Genomic DNA, 23,611 nt, shown 5'->3' with positions numbered 1-23,611 from the left:
TTGCTGGAAAACTAAGTATTTTACAAACTTCTACTACATAGATTTTTCTGAAGTTTTTTTTTCTTTTTTTTTTTTCTTTTGTTTTTTTGAACAGGAAATAAGAAAATACTGGAGCTCACAAAAGAAAAATTCCTCTTTTCCAAAGACATAAAACACACCATCATATTAGGATTAAAGCAGAACCAATGTGATTCTTATAGATCTTTGATTTATGTAGTCTTTAGCATAAGATGTGATGACAACATTGCAATGGAAATGAACTATGCAGTGGAGCCCCAGTAGCCTAAACCTGGGATTGTGTGTTCGAGTCCCAGCTGTGGTGACTCACCACCCTCCCAACAGGTGCCTCTGTTCAATATACATGAAAGCCTGGATGGTGAATGCAGCAACTCAAGGAACAGGGGGCAACGACAGCATGGTGCCACCCAGCCTAGAAGGAGGAGGGTCCGTTCCCAAATAGGAATGGAACAGATGGGACTGAACCTACCAAATAGTTATGAGGCTCTTGCAAACAAAACCAAACTACCACATTGAGGAAGGAGGTGACAGGGTCCCTCCATCAAAAACAGCTTCCAAAAAGCTAAAACAGTGGGTTGTGATCGCAGGAGACTCCTTTCTAAAAGGAACAGGAGGCTCAATATGCAGGCCTGACCCACTTCTAAGGGAAGTGCTGCCTCGCTGGGGCCAAGGCATTAAAAAAACCAAACCCTTACTGCCCTGGTTAAAGCCTCAAACCATTTAGGGATGTGTTTTAGTGCTAGAGTTAGGGTGTGGTTGGACTCGATGATCCTGAGGGTCTCTTCCAACTGAAATGATTCTATGATGTTCTATGAAATTAAACTACTAGCTTGTCCAAAACTACTTGTGATTTTCAGCTCTTAGTTTTCTGTCAGAATTATAATCGACTTCCCAGAGACAAAGACCTTATCCTCAGCCAACTCTGAGTTTTCATGACTGCTCACATCGATATTTTCAAAACTTAAAGTGACTTCATAGCTAGCAGCGTGTCAAAAATCTTGGTCATCCCAATTACAATAGTGGTAATTGGGAAAAACACTTAACCTGCCATAGGACAGACAAAAAACAAACAAACCAAACAAACCAAACAAACAAACTGTATAAAAATATTATTAACATTCTGTGAAAGCTAACCTCGAAAAAAAAAAATAGATAAAGCAAAAAAACCCCTGCCCTTTAGGAGAGATATGATTAGCCTCTGAAGAAAGCAATAGTGGGAAAGTTCCAAGTGTAAGCCTTATTAACTGCTTACTAATGAAGCTGAAGTCTAGACAGAAGGTGCAGGCATTGGTCCAGTAACAGTTTACTTAGCAAACAGAGTAAAATGGAACAGAGAACAGAACACCTCAAGGTACTGAGTTTCATCAAAGAGCCCATCAGTCTGGGAAGGAGGGGGTGGGCTGCTGTTTGACACATCACCACAAAAAAAAGTGACAGGAAGGCTTTTAGTAGCATTACATAAGTAGTATTCCTGTGTAGTTAGTCATAAAAAAAAATTCATTGCCAGAACTGTTGTTTTATTCTAATAGTAAAGAACATTAGGTTATATGGCTTTCAGTACAATGTAATTGCTACCGTACACACCCATCCACTGCACTTAATTGGATATGGAAAAAAAAGTCCCAGACTGTAAAATGAATATTTAGACTAAATGAAATTTCCGTCGCTCCTTTGAGGTTTCAGGCAACAAACAGAAAATTAAGGTAGTCATTAGACTGCCAAAGCATCTGGAAAAAACTGAGGGAGTCAGCAAATGGAGTTATCCTGCATTTCACATATATAACTTCCCAGTTGACCATCCCTTCTAGATGTGGTGAAACTCCTAATAGCCACTTCTAAATATTAAATGTGTTATAAAAACGAACATAAATTAACAGAGGAAGGAAGTTCTCAACTCCTTCCACAGTAAAACACACACTACTGGAAAAACTACAGTTGCAGTCGGACCATCTTTTCCTTTCACTTGGTTACAGAACATAAATACTTGCAAAAATAACATAGGAAACAAACTAAATTATTTCAAAACTTCTTAAAATCATTCTTATTCTCTTTTTTAAATGAGTGTTTTTTTTTTTTTTAATAAGTGGTGGATCAAGATCAAACACCTTGTAAAATACTGTTTCCAAGCTGAGTTATGTGCTGTAGACCAAATTATGTAATGAATCCTTTGAACATTATTTAGAGAGGACAGATTTGCTGATTACTGCACTAATTTATGGAAAACTGACAATCCAGAACTTCTACTGGTATTTAGAGCTGGCTGATCACACTCACAGAGCTTAAACTTTCCACCAAGAGGCTGAACTTGTCCCACACCAACTGCTAAAAAATAAAGCTTACCCTGTTTTCTTGGCTTTTAAAACAGGTGTTGCTTCTGAGGAAGCATAAACAAAAACATGAGGAAAAGAGCAGCACACTGAGAACAGTTTTCTAAAAATAAAAGCTGCAAGAAATTTTTTATTATAAAACTGCAGTCAACATAAGACAGCTGGGAATCCCAAAAGCCAAACATTTCCAGTGCTAAGCAGCCTTTCTCCCTTGATTCTAGGAGCAGTGTAAGAATTTTTCCAGTTTGGTAATCTTCCTTCTCAAATGTAAGCCATCAAATCTTCCTGATTAGAGCAGGCTGTCTAAGCTTTCTGTCACTAACACCAAATGTGCTGCAAACCGAATCTTGTTCAGCTATTTAATTTCTACATCAAAGGAATATAGAGTCTTAAACTTTGCAGGCTACCGTTTAGTATTTTTTTCCTGGAATCTGTGAAAAGGCAATAGATCAGTAATAATGGGCAGCAGGGATTAGATCTCAGTTACATGGTTCATGTATCAACTGGGAGGATTAAATCTGATCTGCAGTTCAAGAATTGTTATATTTCTCTTCTATTTACCCTCTACACAGTTTTACATCAAAATGTTTTTTTAAGTGCCCTGGTAATTCAAAATCACAGCAGCAACTGCCACTTCAATGGTCACATTATGATTTATTCACACAGGGCTGCTAACTTTATCCATACCTACAAACAAGTTAGCAAAGCAAGAAATCCAGCTAAAGAAAAAGCCGGCGTTTGTCTCTGGAAATGTATTTTAACATCTCCCCAGTTTGCAGCACCAGATAACGAGTTGTCAGCCTTCCTAGTAAGTTCATGTTTGGGCTATTTGAGGACAAGGCACTTGACATAGTTGAAAGACATGAGATGCAGAAAAGATTGGCTACGGCTTTGGCAACCAGATTATTCTCAAGAATTATTAACTTTGGCATGGAAAGATTGTTATGCTCTTCCGGGTAGAAATAAGACTATATTTTTAAACTGTTTACTGCTCCCTGTCCTACGCTTCTTCAATAGGCTGCCACAGAATTTCCCAACTCTTGCTGATGGGAGATCTTGTAATTTCCATCTCTGTTTATTCATGGACAACTCGCGTGTTTTGTCTTTGGAGTAATGATATTGTTGGTCTTGCACAGTTCTGCCCTCCAGTTTACTTACAAAGCTCAAAAAGGCCCTTCATTTTGGTAGGAAATAAGCTGGCTCTCAGAACACAGTCATTCAGTTATCCTTTTCTGCCTCTAGTCCCACTCGATTGAGTTGTCCTGGAATACAAATGCCCAGAACTGTGTGTACTACTTAGATAAAGTCTTCTCATGCTTTGTGCAGTGGCCTTAAAGAGATACCTTGCCTCATGTGTTCTAAAATTTCACTTAATTTCTTACCACCTTAGTGTGCTTTTATATCAGAAAGATCTGGCGGTGGCATCATTCTTACCAGGTGCAAAGCTCTAAGTTTACAATATATCGGTTTAGTCCCTGCACACATCAGTGGGATGAATTAGTACAAGTGAAGTTTTTAAGATGATCTAAAGATGCTGAACTCTGTTGCATCTACAAATTTCATTCCAGCATACTTCTGCCTATTTATCAGTGAAAAACTGCAAGGATAGTACCAAGGCTGGTGAGAGAGGAACTTAATTAGTACTCACCTTTCAACAAGTAGTCAATCTTTAGGTATTATTCAATCATCTTACTCTGGGTTAATTTCTGACCCACTTGTACTTTTTGTACTAGTCTCTACCTTTTCCATTTGAAACAAAAATTTCACATGTGTGCTTTTATCCAAAGCTTCATCAAAAACTCTATACATGTGAATTATTGCCTAAGCTTGGTCTAAAATATTAGTCTACTAAAGAACAGACACTGAGTCAATCTGGCACAGTTATTTTTTGATAAATTTTAACTTATATTATATTATATTATTTCATCTATTATTTAACCTAGTGTGTGAATTTTACCCATTTTTCCATATCTTTAGGTACTATTTCTTTTTAAATTTGTTTTTAAAAGTTCTTTATTACTCAGGTAAGGCTACAGAGAGGCTGCATGCATTCGGCATACGTTTTATTTAAATATAGGTGAAATATATGCTACTTCCTAGCTACATAGCATTTCCTCCAAATTTCCTTGCGCTTAATTTGCCATTACATGCTTCCGTCTAACACAGTAATTACCCTCATAACTGTGTGTACAGCATTAAACACTAGATTAACTTCCTCATACAAATACCTGAGGCAAAATACCTGTATTTTGTCAGTAAGGTTACTTTCCCATAATGTCAGTGTCCACCTCTCAGAGTTTTCCTCAGAGATTTATACTGCTTATTGTTATTATGAATAAGTTTTCATATAGTCTTACCTTAGGACCTTCAGGGCCATTTAATCCAGGTACACCAATATCTCCCGGAAAACCCTAAAGAAATCATACAGACAAATGATTTACAGCATAGGAATGTTTCCAAGGTACTTGTTTTGATTCTGTTCATTCATTTAACAAACCTGAACCACAGAAACAAGAAATAGATTTGTTCTACCATCCCCAAAATGTCAAAATCCATTAAGTTTCCTTGAGAGGACTTGGATAAGTGACAGATTTTAGGCAGCTTTCATTAAACTCAATTTAGCAGATGTCAGTATGGGTTTCATTTCTCTTAGCATGACTTTTTATCCACAAAGCAGTATTTGAAATTAAACCATTGGATCGGTCTTGATGCACAAAAAAATCCCACAAAGCAGCCAGCACCAGGTCCTGTACTCATGAATTCAACTATTTTTTTTTATAAAAAAGCTTAGAGAGCAGATGAAGCCCTTTCATCCTTGGCCGCACATTAAGGACAAGATCACTACAAGCTTAAGAGTGGAAAGCCTTTTGCCTCCAAATCAGCAGGTGCTAATCCAGGTCTGGCTGGCAGTAACTGACGGTTACCAGCACGTAGCATTATTCAGAATAAGCCTTTACGAAATAGTGTGTGGTATGTGCCCAGCTGTTGGTAAAGGAAAAATTAGTATACAAAGGCGATAAATAAACTAAAATTACCACTCCAAACTGTCTGGCCAGTAGGCACTGAGTGGGACACCATGAGGATGCCTCTATGTCAGAGAAATCCAGTGCTACAATTAGGTTGCTTTATAAGGAATTAGTGTACTTTAATTAAACAAGAATTATATAGCTAACCCTTATGTGATACAGCAGTAAGTTAAATTTCATGAACATTCAGTGAAAAAATGTAACCTTTATATTTGTAGAATAAAATAAAGCGTTTGTAATTTACTTTTTAGTTAGCACAAGGCTCACTCAGTCACCTGCCAAGATAGTATTTTATTTTGTTATTTTTATGAACTTTTAAATTGCATTAAATCTTGCTCATCTGAGAATAGAAAGTCTGCCACCGGAAGATTCTTCCTCTGAGTAAAATATATATTACTACATCTGTGTAAATCCATTGCCTAACACTAGTAAAAACAAGTTTCCTTCTTCCTGAACACAAAAATCATTGCAGATTAAAAATTATAAATATCATTCTTTGCATGCATACTTTTCCAATAATGGAAATGAAAGCATCATGCACATCCAGAACAATTTAAAGAGCATCTCATAAAGAACTTCCAGCATGAAATTCTCTCGGGCACCCTTCCATACTAATACATGCTAACACATGTCATCATCGAAGCTTCGAGAGTCACTTTTTAGATTGTCTAGGCAGGAAAGGGGTGTCAAACAACAACAATAAAGCCTCACTAGGTGGATAACAGTTAGCCATACTCTATTCTTCCAGAACAGCTGTTTAAAATACAGCTAATAACCATTTCTAATGATTATTCATAATTAGCTGACATTAACCAGAAAAATCCCCTCAAAACTTACCAGAAAAGTAAACAGAAATAATAGTAAAGCAAGAGATTTCAAACAAAATACTACTTCACCCTCAACTACAATATTATAATAAAATTTTAAAAGTATTTAGGGCATAATTGTTCTTACTTGTATGGTTTTCTTCCATTTGTTTTCTATAACCTGTTCTTAGCAGGATGCAGAGAGACTTTTAAGTAGAGACTTAAATGGGATGCAAATATTTTTCGGTGTGTTTATATATTAAATCAAAAATAAATGTACAAAACAAAACATGACACTGAATTATGACTTCTTTAAAAAAAAAAAAAAGATCAGGTTTAGCATTTGAATGCTACTGCATACTAAAGCAAACTACAAAAGAGTAAAACACAACCTGAGTTTTCAGAATAAGTGGAACAACCCTAACACAGCATTACACAAAACATCACAGCAGTAATTTCATTTTGCTGTAAAGCAATAACTACTAGTAAAGCTTTGCAACACAAGACCATGCCTCTAGGTGGCACAGAGCATGTTAGTCACATGGGACCAAGGTACCCAGACTGATACCTAAAGTGCTCGCTTACATCAGCCGAGACTTCTATACAGTTCATACGAGGATGTTTTTTAAATCCCGACCATCCTTATCTGCTGAACTACACTGAAGAGTTAGAAAGGATTCCAAAGAATTGACCTATTTTTATATTTGCTTATTTACAGACATTAAACAGTTACCGAGGGGTGGGTTCTGAACACCTGTAAATCTTTAACTTTCTAATGTGTGAACAAGCGCTAAATGCTGACACTGAGACAATTTCTTTCATGGCAACAAACATTCCAGAAGACAATCTGCCAAGAAAAATGTCTGTTCAGAGAGATTGTTATACTTTTATAAGGGAATACATCTACTTTATTTATTTGTATAAATATATCTGGAATTTATTCAGTAAGAGCTATGAGATATAAGCATTGACAAGCACTATCACAGAACAATCACAACATTTGGAAACCCCCCCATGCCAGACAAAGTCTTAGTGTGCGAGAGGGCTACCTGCCTGAGAGCATCAATTCCAGTAATGCATTTGAAAGTTTAAAATCTCCATCATTTTTGTCTTTGTTGTAAAGCTGGATGTAGCATTTTCTTCTTGAACACTAATACAGAACAAAATGCAGATGATATGGCAGTATTAGAACGCTATTTCCAAGATGTTCTCACGTTAATAATCCATGAGGTAACTGTAATAATCCAGGACACAGACAGCCACTTAATTCCGGAAAATGAACGAACCAGAAACAGGTTCTTAAACCACCTCAGCAATAGTGTTTGCCATTCAGATTCTGAATAGTGAAGTGGTATACATTTCTACCTCTATCTGAATTTGCCAAGAGATATTCAGCAGCCAGGTCCCCGTGAAGCTACTCCAGATTAAAAATTCATTATCCTTTCATAAATGAAAGGCCAGGAGACCAATGTATAGTTTCCTGCTGCAATGTAATTTCCAGCAGAGACTATTTTGAACAAATCATCACTCAATATTACAAATTCTACTAAGGAAATGCAAAGCATAGATGCTGATCTTCCCATCAGCCAAAATCCTGGCAGCTGGTAGGTTTCAAATTATTTTGAAAATCTTGCTGCAGATGTGGCCTTTGGCCAGCAAAGTACTTTAGAGTTCACTTGGTTTAACTGAACTAGAGGTGGTATCAGAGGACACCGAAGTACCAGCCATCTCAAGACAAGCACACTTTAATCTTGCCGAGAAAGTGTTGCTTTCTGTACTGAAAACATTTAAATATGAAACTAACATATTTATTGCTCTCATTTATCTACATAAACTTCAACAAAAAATGCAGAGCTTGTGATACTGCTACTATGTCAGGGCATGTCTTTTTGTACTGAAGCCAGTGCCTCAGCAATGAGGGATGTACAAAGTCTGTTGCTTTTCTGTCATTTGTGTTCCTGTGTGGCTGCTAACATGGGAGCAAAATACTAGAAATGTTTGGAAATTACACTCCATTTCCACTAGACTTTTCTTACATTTGCAGAATTCCACTCACTCCAAGCTGTTTCCACACCATGTTTGCCATATTGCTCTTAGTCACCGACCCTCACGCCTTCCTGCTTCTCTGCAGCCTTCAATGGAATCCAGACACAAGCACTGGTGCAAGGGCACCACAGAGCAACAACTTCTCCAGGGATTGTGACAGTCCCTTTGGCTTACCCATATCCCTGCTCCAATATTATTTCATTCAGTCACATGCTGTGTTTCATTTGAATGAGAATTTATAATGAATTTTCAGAAGTAATACTGACTGGATGCAGCTACTGAATGTCAACAGTATACCTCATTAGAGCTATCAAATTACGAAAGGAAGATTTCTGCATAAAACTACAGTCTCCCTAAACTGTGAAAATAAGCTGTGATTTTTTACTTTCAAATAAGAAGTGTTTATAATTCTTCTGAAAGAGGGTACTATGTAGAGATACAATTCAATCAGAAAAGCCTATTTTTTTCTCTACACAGTTTTAGAAATGTCAGTATTGACAAAGCTACAGGACTTTGTTCTCTGACATTTGCACAACTGCATGACAGTGTCAATAATGTGCCAAGTACAAAGAGGAATATAGTAAGAAAAAAAAAAAAGACGTGAAATGAGCTTTCTTCTTTGCGTGCCAGTCTAGCCCAAGTTTAATGCCAGCATTTTTAAAGGGCAGAGACAAAACTTCAGTTTTTTCCTACAAACCTTCAATTCTGATTTTGAAAAGGGTGGAGGAAGGAATCTAACAGTACAAATTACAACTGTACAGTTGCAATTTGCCAGAGAACAGAAAAAAGGGCAATCATGGATTACAGCATACAATGCACGAAAGCTTTTCAATTTACTATTTCTAAGATGTTAGTAGAATGATGGTTATGTTGCTTTGTGCTACTAATTGACCGTGGCAGATCTGTTCAGCCATGCTCAGCAAAACACTAGTGATTGAGTTTTTTGAGAGAGACTTCAAGTCACCGGTTTTCCAAATGTGCTGCATCATCATTTAAAGCCATTTAATGCACCTACATAATATACGCAATGCACATTACGATCACTGTATTTACAATAAGTACTATCTAGCGTAGTCTACTTAATAGTGTAAGGCCCTACACAGACCCTTCAAGACCTGCTCAGTTTCTTGATGGCCAAGAAGGTAGCTGGTGGTTCACCTGACTGACCAGCACAGCAACACCAGCCACAAACCAACAAATTAAAGATGAAGTCTTGTAGCACTCGATAAATCTACAACATGAAAAATCAAGAGCTTTGGGAAGAACCTCAGTGCAGACCCACTTCGAGGACCAGAGATGATGTCCAGAGGGAGCTTGGCACAGTTTGGTTACGGCTACACTTGCCGTTGAACTCTGTTTAATAGTCTCCCAGTCTGCCCTGAAGACATCCAGCACTCAACCCATAAGGTGCACCACAGAAGAGGTGGTCTGCTGGGCAGTCACAACCCTGGAGACCTTAGCCAATTGCTTTCACAAGACTCAAAAATAGTCAAGCCAGTCATTCAACATCAACAGATACCTTTGTGGAACTTTCCAGTAAATGTAACTATGCTAAACAGATAGACGTATATTTTAAAATTTTATTCTGACTTATGGTGAAAAGCATCAAATGCGGGCATTTCATAAGAGACAGAAATGCCAGATTATGGATTTACTTTAAAATATTCAGGCTTGGTTTTGTGTTACAAGTCTTCCTGTAACAGTTAAATGACTAAGGTCTGAGGAACAGGTCTTCTTTCAGGCATGCTTCTAATCATATAAGTGGCAGTGGGGTTAGGTAAAGCCTGAGAACAGAGTTATCAGGAACAACTCTGTACATTCTGAAAATCAAGTATGCCTAACTTTAACCCTTAGAAAAGAGACTAGTAACCAATAGTCAGTGTAAAAAATCTTCATGCAAGAGGAACTCTGTTTTGTTGCAGGAGGATTATTTCACTAGACATTGCTCCTCTGCAGCTAACAACTGTGTGCCCATACAGATAGGATCACATCTAGGCTAAGGCCAAACAAAAAAAGTAAAGCAGAAATTTCAAATTTATTTTGCAAGTTTCTTCTAAGATCAACACCAAAACCCAAGAGCCAAAGTGCTGCAGGTGTTAAAAATCAAATGAAAAACATTTAAATATTAGCTTGCATTCCTCTAGGCAGATTCAGAACATCAGGAGTTAAATAATGCCCTGATAAAGCAACACAAATCAAGATTTGTTTGTCTGCGCATCCCTTCTTTTCTAGTGAAGTCTCACCACAACTCTGCGTGAAAAATGTCCAGGAAGACAAATTCCATGCAAAATACCTCCAGAGGTCTGTGGAAACAGACTGAGACCCAACATGCACAGGCTGAACTATCACAATCACTCAGAAGAAAACACAGGAAGGTCACATGAACAAGCATTGTTCAGCATTATCAAAAAGTCAAGGCAAATTGAATATTTCTGCAACATTAATACATATTAAGAAAAAGAAGTACTTATGTCAAATAATTTTAGGAAAGCATCAGATAAGATTCTGTGCAAAGGCACGCAGAAAGTATAAGCAATTCTGCAACAGGAACAGTTCTTCAGATGCATGCCAGAATATGCAATTAGTTCAGCTTAAAGCTGTCTTCATTTCTGTATTCCCTTCAAGTTGCATACAAGTTGTTTGATGCAATACTGAAACAGAAGGCTGTTATCACTGCACTCATGGCACTGTTTGCACATCAAAACAACATGTGAGAAGAAAAAACACGCATTAAAAATAAACATTTTTTTTCAAATTAACTCAAAGCAGCCAGTGATTCACTTACAAAATACGTGCTTTTTTGACTGTTTAGTATTATTTGAATGTATCCTTTTCCTTTGTAATGCTATTGCCTTAAGCATGAAACATAGCAGCTGAATCCCATATGAGTACCTTCCTGAAAGAATAAGCTAACGACTTCAGATCAAAATACTGCACAGATCAAAAAAGTTCTACTGAAGATAATGACTAACGCTCCCTCTGCTCCAGATTAAACAAATTTATAATGCTCGGAGGACATCTGAAGGCACATCTGAAGGAAACTATCACACTCATTCTTGAGGGATATTTAGATGTGATTCACAGAGCAAAATTTAACCATAAAATATTCTGAATACATGTGGAAGCCTTGTCAAATTTCATTCACATTAACAATAAGCACTACATACTTCCTCATACACAGTAAGCACAGGCATTGTGGGTCAAAACAGTCAGACCTGCACTTTCCAGTCGTCATACTGATAAAACAAAGCTCTCCAGAAAGTTGAAATTTTGGTTGATCATTTTTAAATGCATGACAAAGCAGGAAAATGTGTGAACTTGAAGAATATGCTCCATAAAGGACTCACTAAAATATCCAGCACTTTGCAAGCAGTGCGCATTCAGGCACATGACAGACCCTGGCTCTGTAGCAATGTACCCAGAAGAGGACTTGGCTTGAGGCTGAAGGACTTCTGCACTGAAGAAAATGCACTTGGCAGCCACCCCTTGTACGGTCACCCAGAGAGCAGGCACGAGGCCACTGTCCCTGCCCATCGGCACTGCAGTTCTTAAGAAGACCCTGGCTATCAGTGGGTGGCTCATTGCAACCCTGCTCTGGTGCACCCAGGCTGCACAGCTGCAGAAGAATGAGTTTGGAAGCAATTCACTGCTGACCTGCACATAAAAAGCCAAAAACCTGAGGGGATGAAGGATGCCTGCCAAGCCTGCTCCCACTGCTGTTGGCAGTCAACTACAGACTGCAGCTGCGGCACTGCCTGATTTACAGTGGTTTACACAGGAAGAAAATTACTGATATAGTTGCATACACATACTCACATGTGTAATTGGAGAGACCAACGAATCCCCTGTTTCTTACATCACAAATACCTAAAACAAGTTTGAACATGGGGACAGAGCACATTTATAAACCTCACTGTCTTAGAGTTGGACAGAAGTTTGAAGTAGGATCTGAAATGTTCTGCCACTGGGCAGACACAGCATTGTTCCTCCCAGTCACAGCAATGCCTAACAAATACCAACATAGCTTTTTTTTTGTCTAAATAAAATCTTTCCTAAAAGGCATATGGTATGAGTTGTCATGTCCACACCAAACTCAAAGTACTTCCCTTGTAAGACACTAATTCATCACATTCTGCTGTTTCCAGAAACATCAAGGGAAGATGTAGTATAGGATGTAACATCCATTTTCTACACGGGGTTGTGGGAAGTCTGACCATTCAGACAACAAAACAGAAACAAGGAAAGCAGCTCTGCCTGACTTGCTAGCTGTCTAGTTTTGGAAAAAGATGTGATTAGATATACAACAGTAGGCTTTTCTTGTGGAAAATCTGCACTAATTGCTCACACTTCGTACATCCAGTTGTGCCTAAATAACTTCAGCTAAACAACTACTAGCTTATTGTTATAAGACAGAGTAACAGGGAGAATAAGACACAATCTTCAGTTTTAGGCTTTTTAAAAAAATTCCTTTTATTACAGAACTCACAGAATTTCCAGTTTGTTCAAGATACTGGTATACTTCTGTCCTACCTCCCTCTATTTCTGTTATTTTGCCGTATGGTGACCATGTTTTTATGAAGTAAGAACCTCAGTCACACAAGACAGATCAAAATAAAGTTAAGAGAAACATCGTTTTGTAATTCTAAACCTGACATTTTGCAGACAATTATTCAAAGAAAAATACCTGGACACTCCAGCTTTAATTATCTAACATAAAGTACTTTATTTGCCTTCTAATGGCTGAAATAATTCTGCACTCCTGAGCCAAAGGAAATGCTGAGCTTTTCAGACAGGAAGTTTTCCCATCAGTAACTGCCCTGAGGGTACTAGAGATTAATTTCTGCCCAGGCCTAAGGGAACAGATTGCCTGGGCTGGAATAAGTAACTATGAACACTATGAACCATTGCCAGGACAGGCACCAGAGTCACCAGAACACAGGCTTTAAGACCAACAATTTAATATTAACCTGCCACAGGTCTTCCTTGCTAGCAGTTATACAAAGAGATGTCACAAGGACACGTGGGCAGCGTGCACAGGCTTTGTGCCTTTTTCATTCTAACTAAAGGGCATGAAAATACTCTCTCCCTGTTGACTAAAACATATTGGCTTATTCTGAAAAGACCATCTTCTGTTGCTGCAACATATTTCACAGTGACTTTTCTCTCCATGATGACTCATTTCCAATAAGAAAGTGTGTTCATTGGGATACAGAGGAGCTATAACAAAGTAATAAAACCCAGTAATTTGCTCTTTGAGGATCAGAGGACTCAGGCTCCCTCTTGTAAAAGGCAGGTTTGGTTTGAGGAGATATGGTCCCAGAGTTTTTGCATCTTGTAAGGCCAGAACAAGCATTGTCACTGATATATATCTTCCAGATATATTTTCTTAAAAAGGCATCCATTGGAAGAGGCTGATTAAAAAGAAAAATCTGCGTTTTTTCCTTTCATCTTTCCAGAATATGTATGTTTGTCTACGTATGTCTTTTCTGTACAGTCCACAGCATTTTTTTCTTATAGGCCATGGTATAAATGCCAAAAAGCAGTGGAAACGAACAATTTAGAGACTTAGCTTCTGTGTAGACTCCTAGAGCATTATACAGTTCTTTAGCAACTGTGCTGCTAGATTCAAGTGCTTGGCAATGGTTACTATATACCTGGTGATTATTCTTTGCATTCCTTGCAAATAAAATTATTTTGTAAGAGATAAACATGCAACCAGGCTTGGAAAATCCCACTTGTAAAAATGCTGTAGAATCCATGAATGGAAGTGTGCCTGAGAAATAACATGAGCCTCATTCAAAGTGTAAGCAATAACACCTGGATTCAAAAGACAGTAAATCCTAATCACATCAGCAAATAGGAAACTAATTTGTATTTGAAAACCCTATATATTAATATTTTGCATTAAAAATAATGAGCTCGAATCTTTTGTACTTTATGGAGGGGAATGACTTCATCAAATATGACTGGATAAAAAGTATTTTCTAATTCTACCAAGACCACAATCTTTTGTGAAGCAAACTCATTTACCTCTGATTTTTGTAGTTTAGAAGTGAATTACATTCTGTCTACCTTATCAAGCAATTTCTTACCTCAGGTCCTGGAGGACCCAGTGGTCCATGGGATCCAGGTTCTCCTATTTTCCCCTTAAAAAAATCCACACAGATTTTTAATGATAATTTACTTTGTTTTTTTAAAAAACAAAACAAAACATCAACAATAGATTGTTAAGAAGATTTTTAAAACATTTATCAAAAAGAAAGCCAACAAAATTGTTGAGATGACTTTTGCACTAAATAGGAAATCTTAGAACAGCCACTTCTTGGACTCAATTAGACTAGTTCTACATATATATTTGAATTCACAAGGAAAAATGCAAATTAGCTTTAGTAAAATTAAACTGGGAGTTTTCAGATGGTCCAAATAGTTGTATAAAAAAACCCACTTGAAATATATAACTGTTTTCATAATAAAGCTACGTGATATAGTTACAGAAAGTAACTGTTATGGCTGTTGGTTTACATACTTATCTACGTAGTTTAAGTACCCAAACATGGTCAAAGAAATGGCAGTTTTGTCATTAATAATAGTAAAATGAGGTCCTATCCACATGTTTTGTGAGTCCATCATATACAAATCCTGAGACACATAAAAACTGACCAAAATATTTCTTTATCTGTTCTTCCACATTTTCAAAAGTTTGCTGCTGTTGCTGCCATAAGTAGGTGTTCCTTCAGCAAAATTCAAGTCTGACTTGCAAATCTTTTTGTTTTTAATATAAATTATTTTGTGTAAATGTATTCTACAAAGTTAAATATACTACTTACAGGTCTGAGTTCTCTTATCTTAATTTAACATAACTCAAGAAGTTGATCACATTCAGTTTGTGCTTAAAATCCTCAACTGTTCAGTAATAGGCTAATTTGCACGTTTATCTTTAAATGAAAATGCTTATCTTTTAAAAGCAAAAAGGTCAAGTTTCCCCGTTGAAGCTTAAGCAGATTTGTGGGTTTTGCAGGGTTAATGTTTATACTATAAATTCTCTGGGTCAAATCAAGTTTCTTTTAATTGAGCTTCAGGGCCTGCGACATTCATGAGGTCTAACTAGTTTTATCAGACAGTGGCTTCATTGCACCTAAGAAAACTGAGACTGGAGTGATGAATTCTTCAACAGCATTGAATATTGTCAGCTTGTAATTATACACTGAAAAGAGGCAGACAGCAGTGCTAAAAAAAGGTGAGGAAGAAGGCAGGTAACCCTGTGCAATGCCTTTTCTACCTCCGCATTTACAAACCAGCTGAAGTGGCAGCACTGTACAGATACCTTTACAGTTGCTAAAAATCAGTAAATATTAGAATTCATGACTACTCCTATCCTTTTGAGAAAGGTCTGCCCATTACTAATGAGATTTCACACACTCTCTCCAAATTCAGCTAGCCCAAATAGTTATCTTGGTAGCTCCCAAAGCTCTCATTGCATTTGTTTCAAACATAACCAACATGCCTATTCTCCCTCAAAGTGACTGTCATAGAACACCTAATATCCTAAGTACTCCTGTATTAAAATCTGACACATACACTGATCTCCGTAGTAAGATGTCACGTATTCAGATCTGACTCACTCACTAACCAGTCACTAGAAATAAAAGCAGCTTAGACCTTATTCTTTGTGCATTTGGAATTAAGTACCTTCTAGAGGATTCCATGCAGTGTAAGCATAAGATATGAAGTATCAAATATAACAACATATAGTGATACACTGAGAGCAAAAATTGATGTGTAAACTTACTGGGGGTCCTGGCTTTCCTCTGATCCCTGGGGGTCCTGGTAAACCAAGAGCACCCTGAAAAAAAGAAAGCCATTAGGTACATATGATGATGTCTTGCTTGTTGTGTTGGAAGCAATAGGTTGCTACACTTTGCCACCTGAAACAGGCTTCGAAAGAATTCTGTGGGATGAGAAATGTCTTCTAACATACAACTTCCATCAAGAGTTCTCACAGGATGTGCTATTTCAGTGACTTCTGATGTACTAGCCAAATAGGAAAGAAGATATTTATCCCAGTTTCATGATATGAAGCAGCATGCCAGACCATGTGCTGCTGTTAACCACAGCTGGTCCAGGTGAGCTGCAGATGAACCCAAAGGTTCAAGGGAAAAATATATTTTACAACAGTTTCTTAGCAGGTTTCAGATCATACCATCAATTTTTTCTTGTTTTATATGTCACTGAACACACAGCAGCCAGAACACTGCCCATGACCTTTACTTGTTTGCTGCTTTCCGTAACTAAGTTTTAATTAGCACAACATTTCTTAAAACGTTAGTTCGGTAGTATCCAGCAACTTTTACTACAGCACTCTACTTTTATGCAAGTGACTTTTTGCATTATAAGAGGCTCAGACGCCAGATGAAGTTGCTGATATTGGACAATTCTGTGAAACAGTACAATTATAAATTACCTTGTCTCCTGGGTACCCCTGGTCTCCCGGTTCTCCTGCAAGGCCATGTTCACCCTAAACAACATATTATTTTATACAGACATATGTATGTGGCTTAAAGTGGGGTAGTTATCAGAATTAGAGAATGAGAACATTTTAAATACAAAATAATTAATTAATCTAAGACAGATCTTTGAATGACAAAGCAATATGCTGCCTAGAAGCACTCTTCCAGGAAACCCTACAGACACAGCACTGGATCTTGTTATGCCCCATAGTAACTTCTCTGTCCAGAAGTAAGTTTGTCTAAAGCACCAGATTGTAAGACTGAAGTAATTTGAAAAAAAAAGTCAAAAGATAATAGAAATAAAAAGGAAAAAAAGGAAGGCTTTGTCAAGTACATTGTTTTGCTCAAGATTTAATGAAAGGAGTCTGAAAGAACAATATATCTCTAAGATAATGGAAATATTTAAGTCACCTTATCACCTTTCATTCCAGGCTGTCCCATACTCCCTGGGAGACCCTAATAAAATGAAAGAAAGAAAAAAAAATCCAATGTTTGTCTGTAATTTGGAAAGCAGCACAGGCACCGGGCTGTGGGATCGTTTAGCACTGTACCGCGGGCCCTGGAATTCCTGATGGTCCACTCAGTCCTGCCGGCCCCATGTCTCCCTGTGAGACAGCAAGAAAAGTGACTGCATTAAATATTTGATGAAATGGGGTAGTTTAAAGACTGGTAACAGATTGTGGCATTTTCTGCACCACAGAGAAAACAACAAAATCTTTTTCAGGCTAATTTATTGGGGAAAAATGTATCCAAGTTATAAGCCCTCCACTTTTACAGTTCTCAGCCACATCAGTGGAAACACAGGAAACCAAATTTCCCTCTTTCCCTGTAGATTCTGTAGTGAGCAGAAGACAGCAGTGCATTAGGCAACGCAGAACAAGGAAGCTTTCCTTTGTAGCAGAGCTACACGATCACTGGCTATCCCCCCTGTCCTTAGGGTTATGTGACATCACAACTCTATTGAATTTGGCTTAAAACAATTATTCTGCTGTGAGTAGCGTCATAAAAAGGGACTTTTTCTAGGATTTCTCATGTCTTGGTGATTTCTACAAGTTAAGAAAGAGAGATGGGATTCTTCTAAAACACCAAGTGTGCAAACTTAACCTAAATTCTGACAGGCAAGCTAACTTGCTCTGTTCTCATGTACCTTCAAAACCCTTACTACGTTTCTCCTTTCTGGGATTTATATAGACAGTTTAATGACTTGAAAAAGTGAACCAAAAATAAAAAAAATAAGAACCTCAAAAAAAAAAAAAATCATCAACACAGCAACAGCAATAACATTAATGAAAAATGATGAGCTAAACACGACACATTATTTAGCAATAACTAGAATTATAGTACAGGATTGGGGGGCGAAATCCATCTACTTTCTACCTAGTCTGCCTCTGGTGGAAAAAAAAAGAAACCAAAACCAAAAAAGCCCTCCCCAGTGTGAACAGCTCTGTGGCTATGCAAGAATTTAGCAACAAATATGAATATAGAAATCTTTTGCCGCTTGCTGAGAGTGACACGTAAAAGATGAGATGGACATCTAGTGACTTCCAGTTCAGCACACATCAATTATTCTCTGGAGACTCGTTCAGCACTGTTTGCAAAAACATTCTTCTGCAGCCAAAACTGGGCTCATGGCCCACTGGAGAAAAAGGAAGACTGATGACTTAGCGTCTCAGTGGTGCTCCCCACTCCGTGTTGCTTTAGCTTTTAGCACTGCTTAAATGATATACTCCGTCATGTTAGCCTATGCCAAGATAAATTGTTTACATTGCTGTCTCTTACTTGTGCTATATATTCTAGTTCAGCAAGGCATTTTTGTGTTAATGATACTGTACATTGAAATGCATACTTCTGGTAATAATAGGATTGATTGAAAAAAAATCACAAAGGGGTACTGAGTTGGGAAATTTAGCTTACAAAAGCACTGGGAAGAAGTTCCAAAACAGCTTTGCAAAATTCAGGTTGAAGAAACTCCTGTGACAGTCTATGGAGACGTTGGCTGAGCTAATTGACAGCACAAAACTGGGACTACACAAAAATAAAACTTGAAAAGTGATCCCACTGATAAGGAAAGGGATGAATGTCTATCAGTTTAAAAACTCATCCTTCATCTAAAACATCCTCACTACATGTTGGCACATGTGTATCAGTTTGGCTAAAACTTCCTGATAGAAAACAAAAGTTACTTCAGCTACATAAAGTGTACCTTTCTGACAATTTCTATGTGGCAAGGGAAACTAAAACCAAATTGCTTCTACCTGTCAAAAAGATAAGATACCAGAAAAAGAAAACTAAAATACACCAAAAAAAATGCCCCCCAAAAAAACACACAACAAAAACAGGTAAAAATGAAAAGCTAGCTCTAATACCTGAAAAGTCCTCATCTTATTAAAACTCATAGCCTTGCAAATCTCGAGAGACTAACTACTCAGGCAGCCAAAACTCTGAACTTGGCAATAGCTTTGTATATTGAAGAAAATATGGAAGGAAGAAATTCTTGGACTCAGCTTGCTGGTGTTGCTCACTTCACCATTGTTCTCATGAACAAACACAAAAACATAATTAGCACTTGACACTGCATACAGCTGGGCTGGGCAAGCTACCTGAATTAATGCTGTTAGGTTCTGCCAGAATAATATATTTAATCTCATGTTCAATATTGCATCTTGTAACAGCATAATGCATTATAATTGACCAAGCGTTTTAGAACAAACATTGAGGTGTCTAGTTCTTTACATGTTTGAATGACCATGGTCATCTGCCACATGAAACCAGAGGCCAGGGTGCACAAACCCATTTGAAGACCAGGTGTGGTCAAGGACCAGGGCTGCACCACACAAGCTGTATTTGGGAATGCTGGGGTCACCCGAACTTCCCCCCGGGTCTTGTGAAATTCTGCTACAGTTTGAAGAGTGCAATGGTCCCTCATATAGAAACTGTGGAACAAAGCACAGCTCTTCCAATTATCTTACTGACTGGGAAAGTGGGAACCAGAGTAACTAATATGATGCCATGCAGAAACACAGAGGAGTGTATAAAAGTAAATTTTAACGATGATTCCTATACATTATGTTATAGTAACCACAAAGGACTCATGCCACTAGATACTGATGTGCTCTTTAGCCATGCTCTGACCTTATTTCAAAACCCCATCCAGATTTGCTGATGCTTTGGAAGCTCCCAAAGGCTGATCAGAAACCTGAAGAAAACATTGCTGGGCCACGTTTTCCTCAACTGCAAAATCTTACTGTACCAGTAAGGTCTTTTCAACTATGAAGAGTTATTAATAACTGCTTGTGAGTTGCATTTCTAATGTGTCTTGGCTAAATAAGGTAAAATATCTTTAAAAACACCCTTACATCTGTAAGTTCTATTGAGCTGTTGAAAGGATACACCATCGCCCCACCTTTATGAAGCCGCATTTCTACATTGTAAGCACTTGTCCATGCATATTTTTGTTCACACATTTGTCATCCCAGACACTAAACTCAGAAGACCAGAGGCTCATTTGCAAAACTATTTCTGTCCCCAAAAAGGTCATCATTTTTCAGCATATATACACCCACCTCAGCAATGTTTGAAAATATTGCCCTTTTTCAAAAAGTAAGGCTGGCTTTAGGGGTATAAACTAACAGATTTGTTTATTTCAAATAAAACCACCAGACACACTAGGTCAGAAATAAGCATACAAATCCAAATCAAGTATAAGAATAGTCCATACCAGCAATATGACAGCAGTTTTGTAGAGAGATTTTAATTAAAATCATGGCTAACTAAAACAAAATCTGTTTAAATCCCTGGATTCTTATAATTCTTTGCATCTTTTCACAAACACACAAGACAAATATTCCAATGAAGCCATATCAAATTAAGTAATAAAACTGTACTCACTCTTAGTCCTGGAAATCCAGGAGGACCAACACCACCAACAATTCCCTTCAAAGAAAATGAATTTTAGATTATCTGAATTTTATCATTTTAAAAAATTCCCAGTGATAAACAAAAGTGATCTGCAAAGCAAATCAATCGGGATTTTTTTATATAGAGTTCTTGAAGAATGACAGCTTATCACTATACAGTGGAATGTGCTTATTAAAATCCCTGATTGTGGAATTAGATCTCAATATATTTGCATCATTAAATGATTCCTGCATTTCCAAGGAATATAAGATTTATTACCATTATATTTAAAGTGAGAATAAGAAAAAGAATTTTGGGAGGGTAGAAAAAACCCACCACAAGAATTTATTAAGATTCCTTTGAAAGATAAACAAAAAACCAGCTCAGTTCAAAGAAAGACCTTTGCAAATTAAAGGCTATGCTCTTCATGAAAAATTATTTCTTGATACAAACTGCAATATTTGTACCTCATGTAGAAGCAACAAATGCAACAGTACACTACTACTGCCACTGTTGTACTCAAGTTTAACTCAGCAGAGGCTAAAATTCTGAACATCATGGAAAACAGTCTCTTTGCCCTGTGTGAAAGGGGTGTTGTAGCTCTCAATTTCAGCACACCTCGCACAGGCTGCCCTGACACTTGAGACCTACTACTCAATGGAAATCATACACAGGGTTCATTGCAGCCCATGAGCACCCACAGTGAAGGGCAGTTTTTACCCCAGCAAACCTGGACCATTTCTGAAGCTGCCCAACATGGCATGGCTGCTGGGCATGGCACAGAGGACTCCTTTGTGCTCTCCTAGCTCCTCTGGTGCCTACACACCTCCTCCAACCTGCTCCAGGCTCCCCATAAGGGAAGCTGATGGCTCTAGCAACATCCTCCAAAGGCACACTGACATCCTCAGAGAAATGAGAGGGTGTTGTGGAAGTGAAGGATGGCATTACTCTGTTCAGCAGAAGAAATTAGGCATGGAGACAGAAGTCATTAGCGTCAAGTCAGCACATGGAAAAAATGTCTTCCCTCCAAGTTCCTGGCACCACAGGCCTCCCAGGCAGCCCCTGCTCCCCACTGCCAGCTGAGGAATGGGCTCTGTAAATACCCCATTAGCACTGCAGCCCCTGCAGCTGCAGCCCTGGCCCCTTGCCTGAACAAGCCCTGCGGGGTGGGTTTTGGGGAGGAGGGGAGCGGGGCTGCTGCCTGTCTGAGAAGGTGGTAAGATCAGCAGCTGTCTTGGCAGATTAGAAGGAACTTGTTTGCAAATGCCTGTGTTGAAACAGGCTTCTTTGTAAAGTGCAAGTCTGTAATTTCAGATGCAGGCTTTGTGAGTTTGTTTCTACTGAAGTGCTGTTGTTCTGCAGAACTTGTAGAAAGAGCTTTATCAGGAAAGGAGAGAAACTTGTGAGTACCAGGAGGGGAAGGAAGAACTCCCCTTTTTATATCATTTGCAGAGCAACTGGTGACATTTACAACCCCTCAGAGGGTTTTCCAGATGAAAAGCACCCTACTGACATCACCTGACATTGCCATGAGCAGGAACTTTGCCTCATGGACCAGAAACGCAAAATCATTTTTTCCTTATGTTTCAAAATGTTGACAGCAAAATGTCAATAACTCACCAGCAAAACTCATGTAAGCTTTTCTAAAATCAGTTTCTATGATGGATGTCAGGAAAGGGCAGGTCTTCAGAAATGAGACCACCTCTGCCCAGTTGCTGACTGTGGTCCATATCAGAACAACCTTTAGACACAAACTGATAGCAGTCTCCAAAGCAGCATCCAACAATAAAATCAGATTCAAATCAGCTGCTCTTTTGCCCAGCATTTATTGCTGTTCCCTTGTTTGTCCCAAAGCCCTTTCACTCTTTTTTCTCATCAAAGAAAACTGGAATTTGGAGTCTGCAGACAGAGTTTTCCTACAAATACAGCAAGACAGCAAAGCTGCTTTTGAGGCAAAAGTCTGCTTTCCATTTGGGAGGGGAGTTTATACTGAGCATTACAAGTTTTCCTATGTTAATCAAGACACAATTTGATACTTACAGGATTCCCATCTGGACCAGGGGGGCCTCTGTTTCCAAAGTCACCTGGAAAACCCTAAAGCAGAAGAGAGAATGCTTGTTCTTTATTATCCAAGACATGAAAGGTGGGGTCTAAACACTTATTTCCTATAAGTATTAGAAATTCAGACATCAGCAAGTGGATTCAGGGAGAGATGGATGAATGGAGGAAGCGAGTTTCGGCTGCACAGTTCAAATGAATGAAATAGAATAGTAGTAATTGTTTGTCTCCTAAAATCATATACCACCCTTGCAGTAATTTTTATATCAAATACTCTTTTTTGTCTTTTCAATGTTTGAATGTCCTTTTATCTCTCTCTGTGTATTAGGAACAGTACTGAGAGACACTAACCTTTCACCCCTGTAAGACTGTGTTCAAACCTGCTGCAGGTCAGAGGTACAGCCACTTTGGCCTTTCTAATCTGCCTTGTTTGGAGGACACACACCCAGCTGCCCAGCTCAGGATTTAGCACAGCAGTGTCATTCCTTAATGCACCATCATACAATATTAGATGAACAGCAGTCAGGAAGACAAAATTAAATGGCAGCAAGGAGGTGAAAATAACATATAATAAACCAAAGTAGCTCAAGCACTGCTTAAGCTACATTTGGCTTTAGTAATCACTTAAACAAAAATTCTATAGAAGTTAAAGCAACTTTTTACATGTACGTGTATATATATATATATATATATATATATATATATATATATGTATATATATGCACACACACTGCTTAAACAATACATTGAAACAACTTAATAGGCTCTTTATTCCCATCATCATGCATGATACTGTAACTTTATCTGAGACATGCTTAACACTCCCTGGACCATCTTTTGGGTTGATTTTGGTTGGAGTATTTTTTCTGCATTCTCCTGCAACATCAAGAAAGCAAAAGACAGGAATGCCTCTCACAAAAATGAAA

The 23,611-nt window shown here is 38.1% G+C and overlaps 1 protein-coding gene across 2 annotated transcripts in view; it reads right to left on the bottom strand.

Annotated features, from left to right (window-relative positions):
• Positions 1-23,611, bottom strand: part of COL24A1 (collagen type XXIV alpha 1 chain) — a 136,408-nt gene that overhangs the window by 69,706 nt on the left and 43,091 nt on the right. For both annotated transcript variants that reach the window (XM_065072646.1, XM_065072647.1), the window contains exons 13-20: positions 22,668-22,721; positions 20,619-20,663; positions 17,282-17,335; positions 17,142-17,186; positions 16,685-16,738; positions 16,013-16,066; positions 14,316-14,369; positions 4,703-4,756 (exon numbers count right to left, since the gene is read on the bottom strand). In XM_065072646.1, coding sequence (XP_064928718.1) covers positions 4,703-4,756; positions 14,316-14,369; positions 16,013-16,066; positions 16,685-16,738; positions 17,142-17,186; positions 17,282-17,335; positions 20,619-20,663; positions 22,668-22,721 — 414 coding nt within the window. The remainder of the gene's footprint in view (positions 1-4,702; positions 4,757-14,315; positions 14,370-16,012; positions 16,067-16,684; positions 16,739-17,141; positions 17,187-17,281; positions 17,336-20,618; positions 20,664-22,667; positions 22,722-23,611) is intronic.

This window comes from Columba livia, chromosome 8 (assembly GCF_036013475.1).
Source record: "Columba livia isolate bColLiv1 breed racing homer chromosome 8, bColLiv1.pat.W.v2, whole genome shotgun sequence".
NCBI lineage: Eukaryota > Metazoa > Chordata > Aves > Columbiformes > Columbidae > Columba > Columba livia.
The sequence above is the reverse complement of the archived record's forward strand: the minus strand, read 5'-3'. Positions and strand labels throughout refer to the sequence as shown.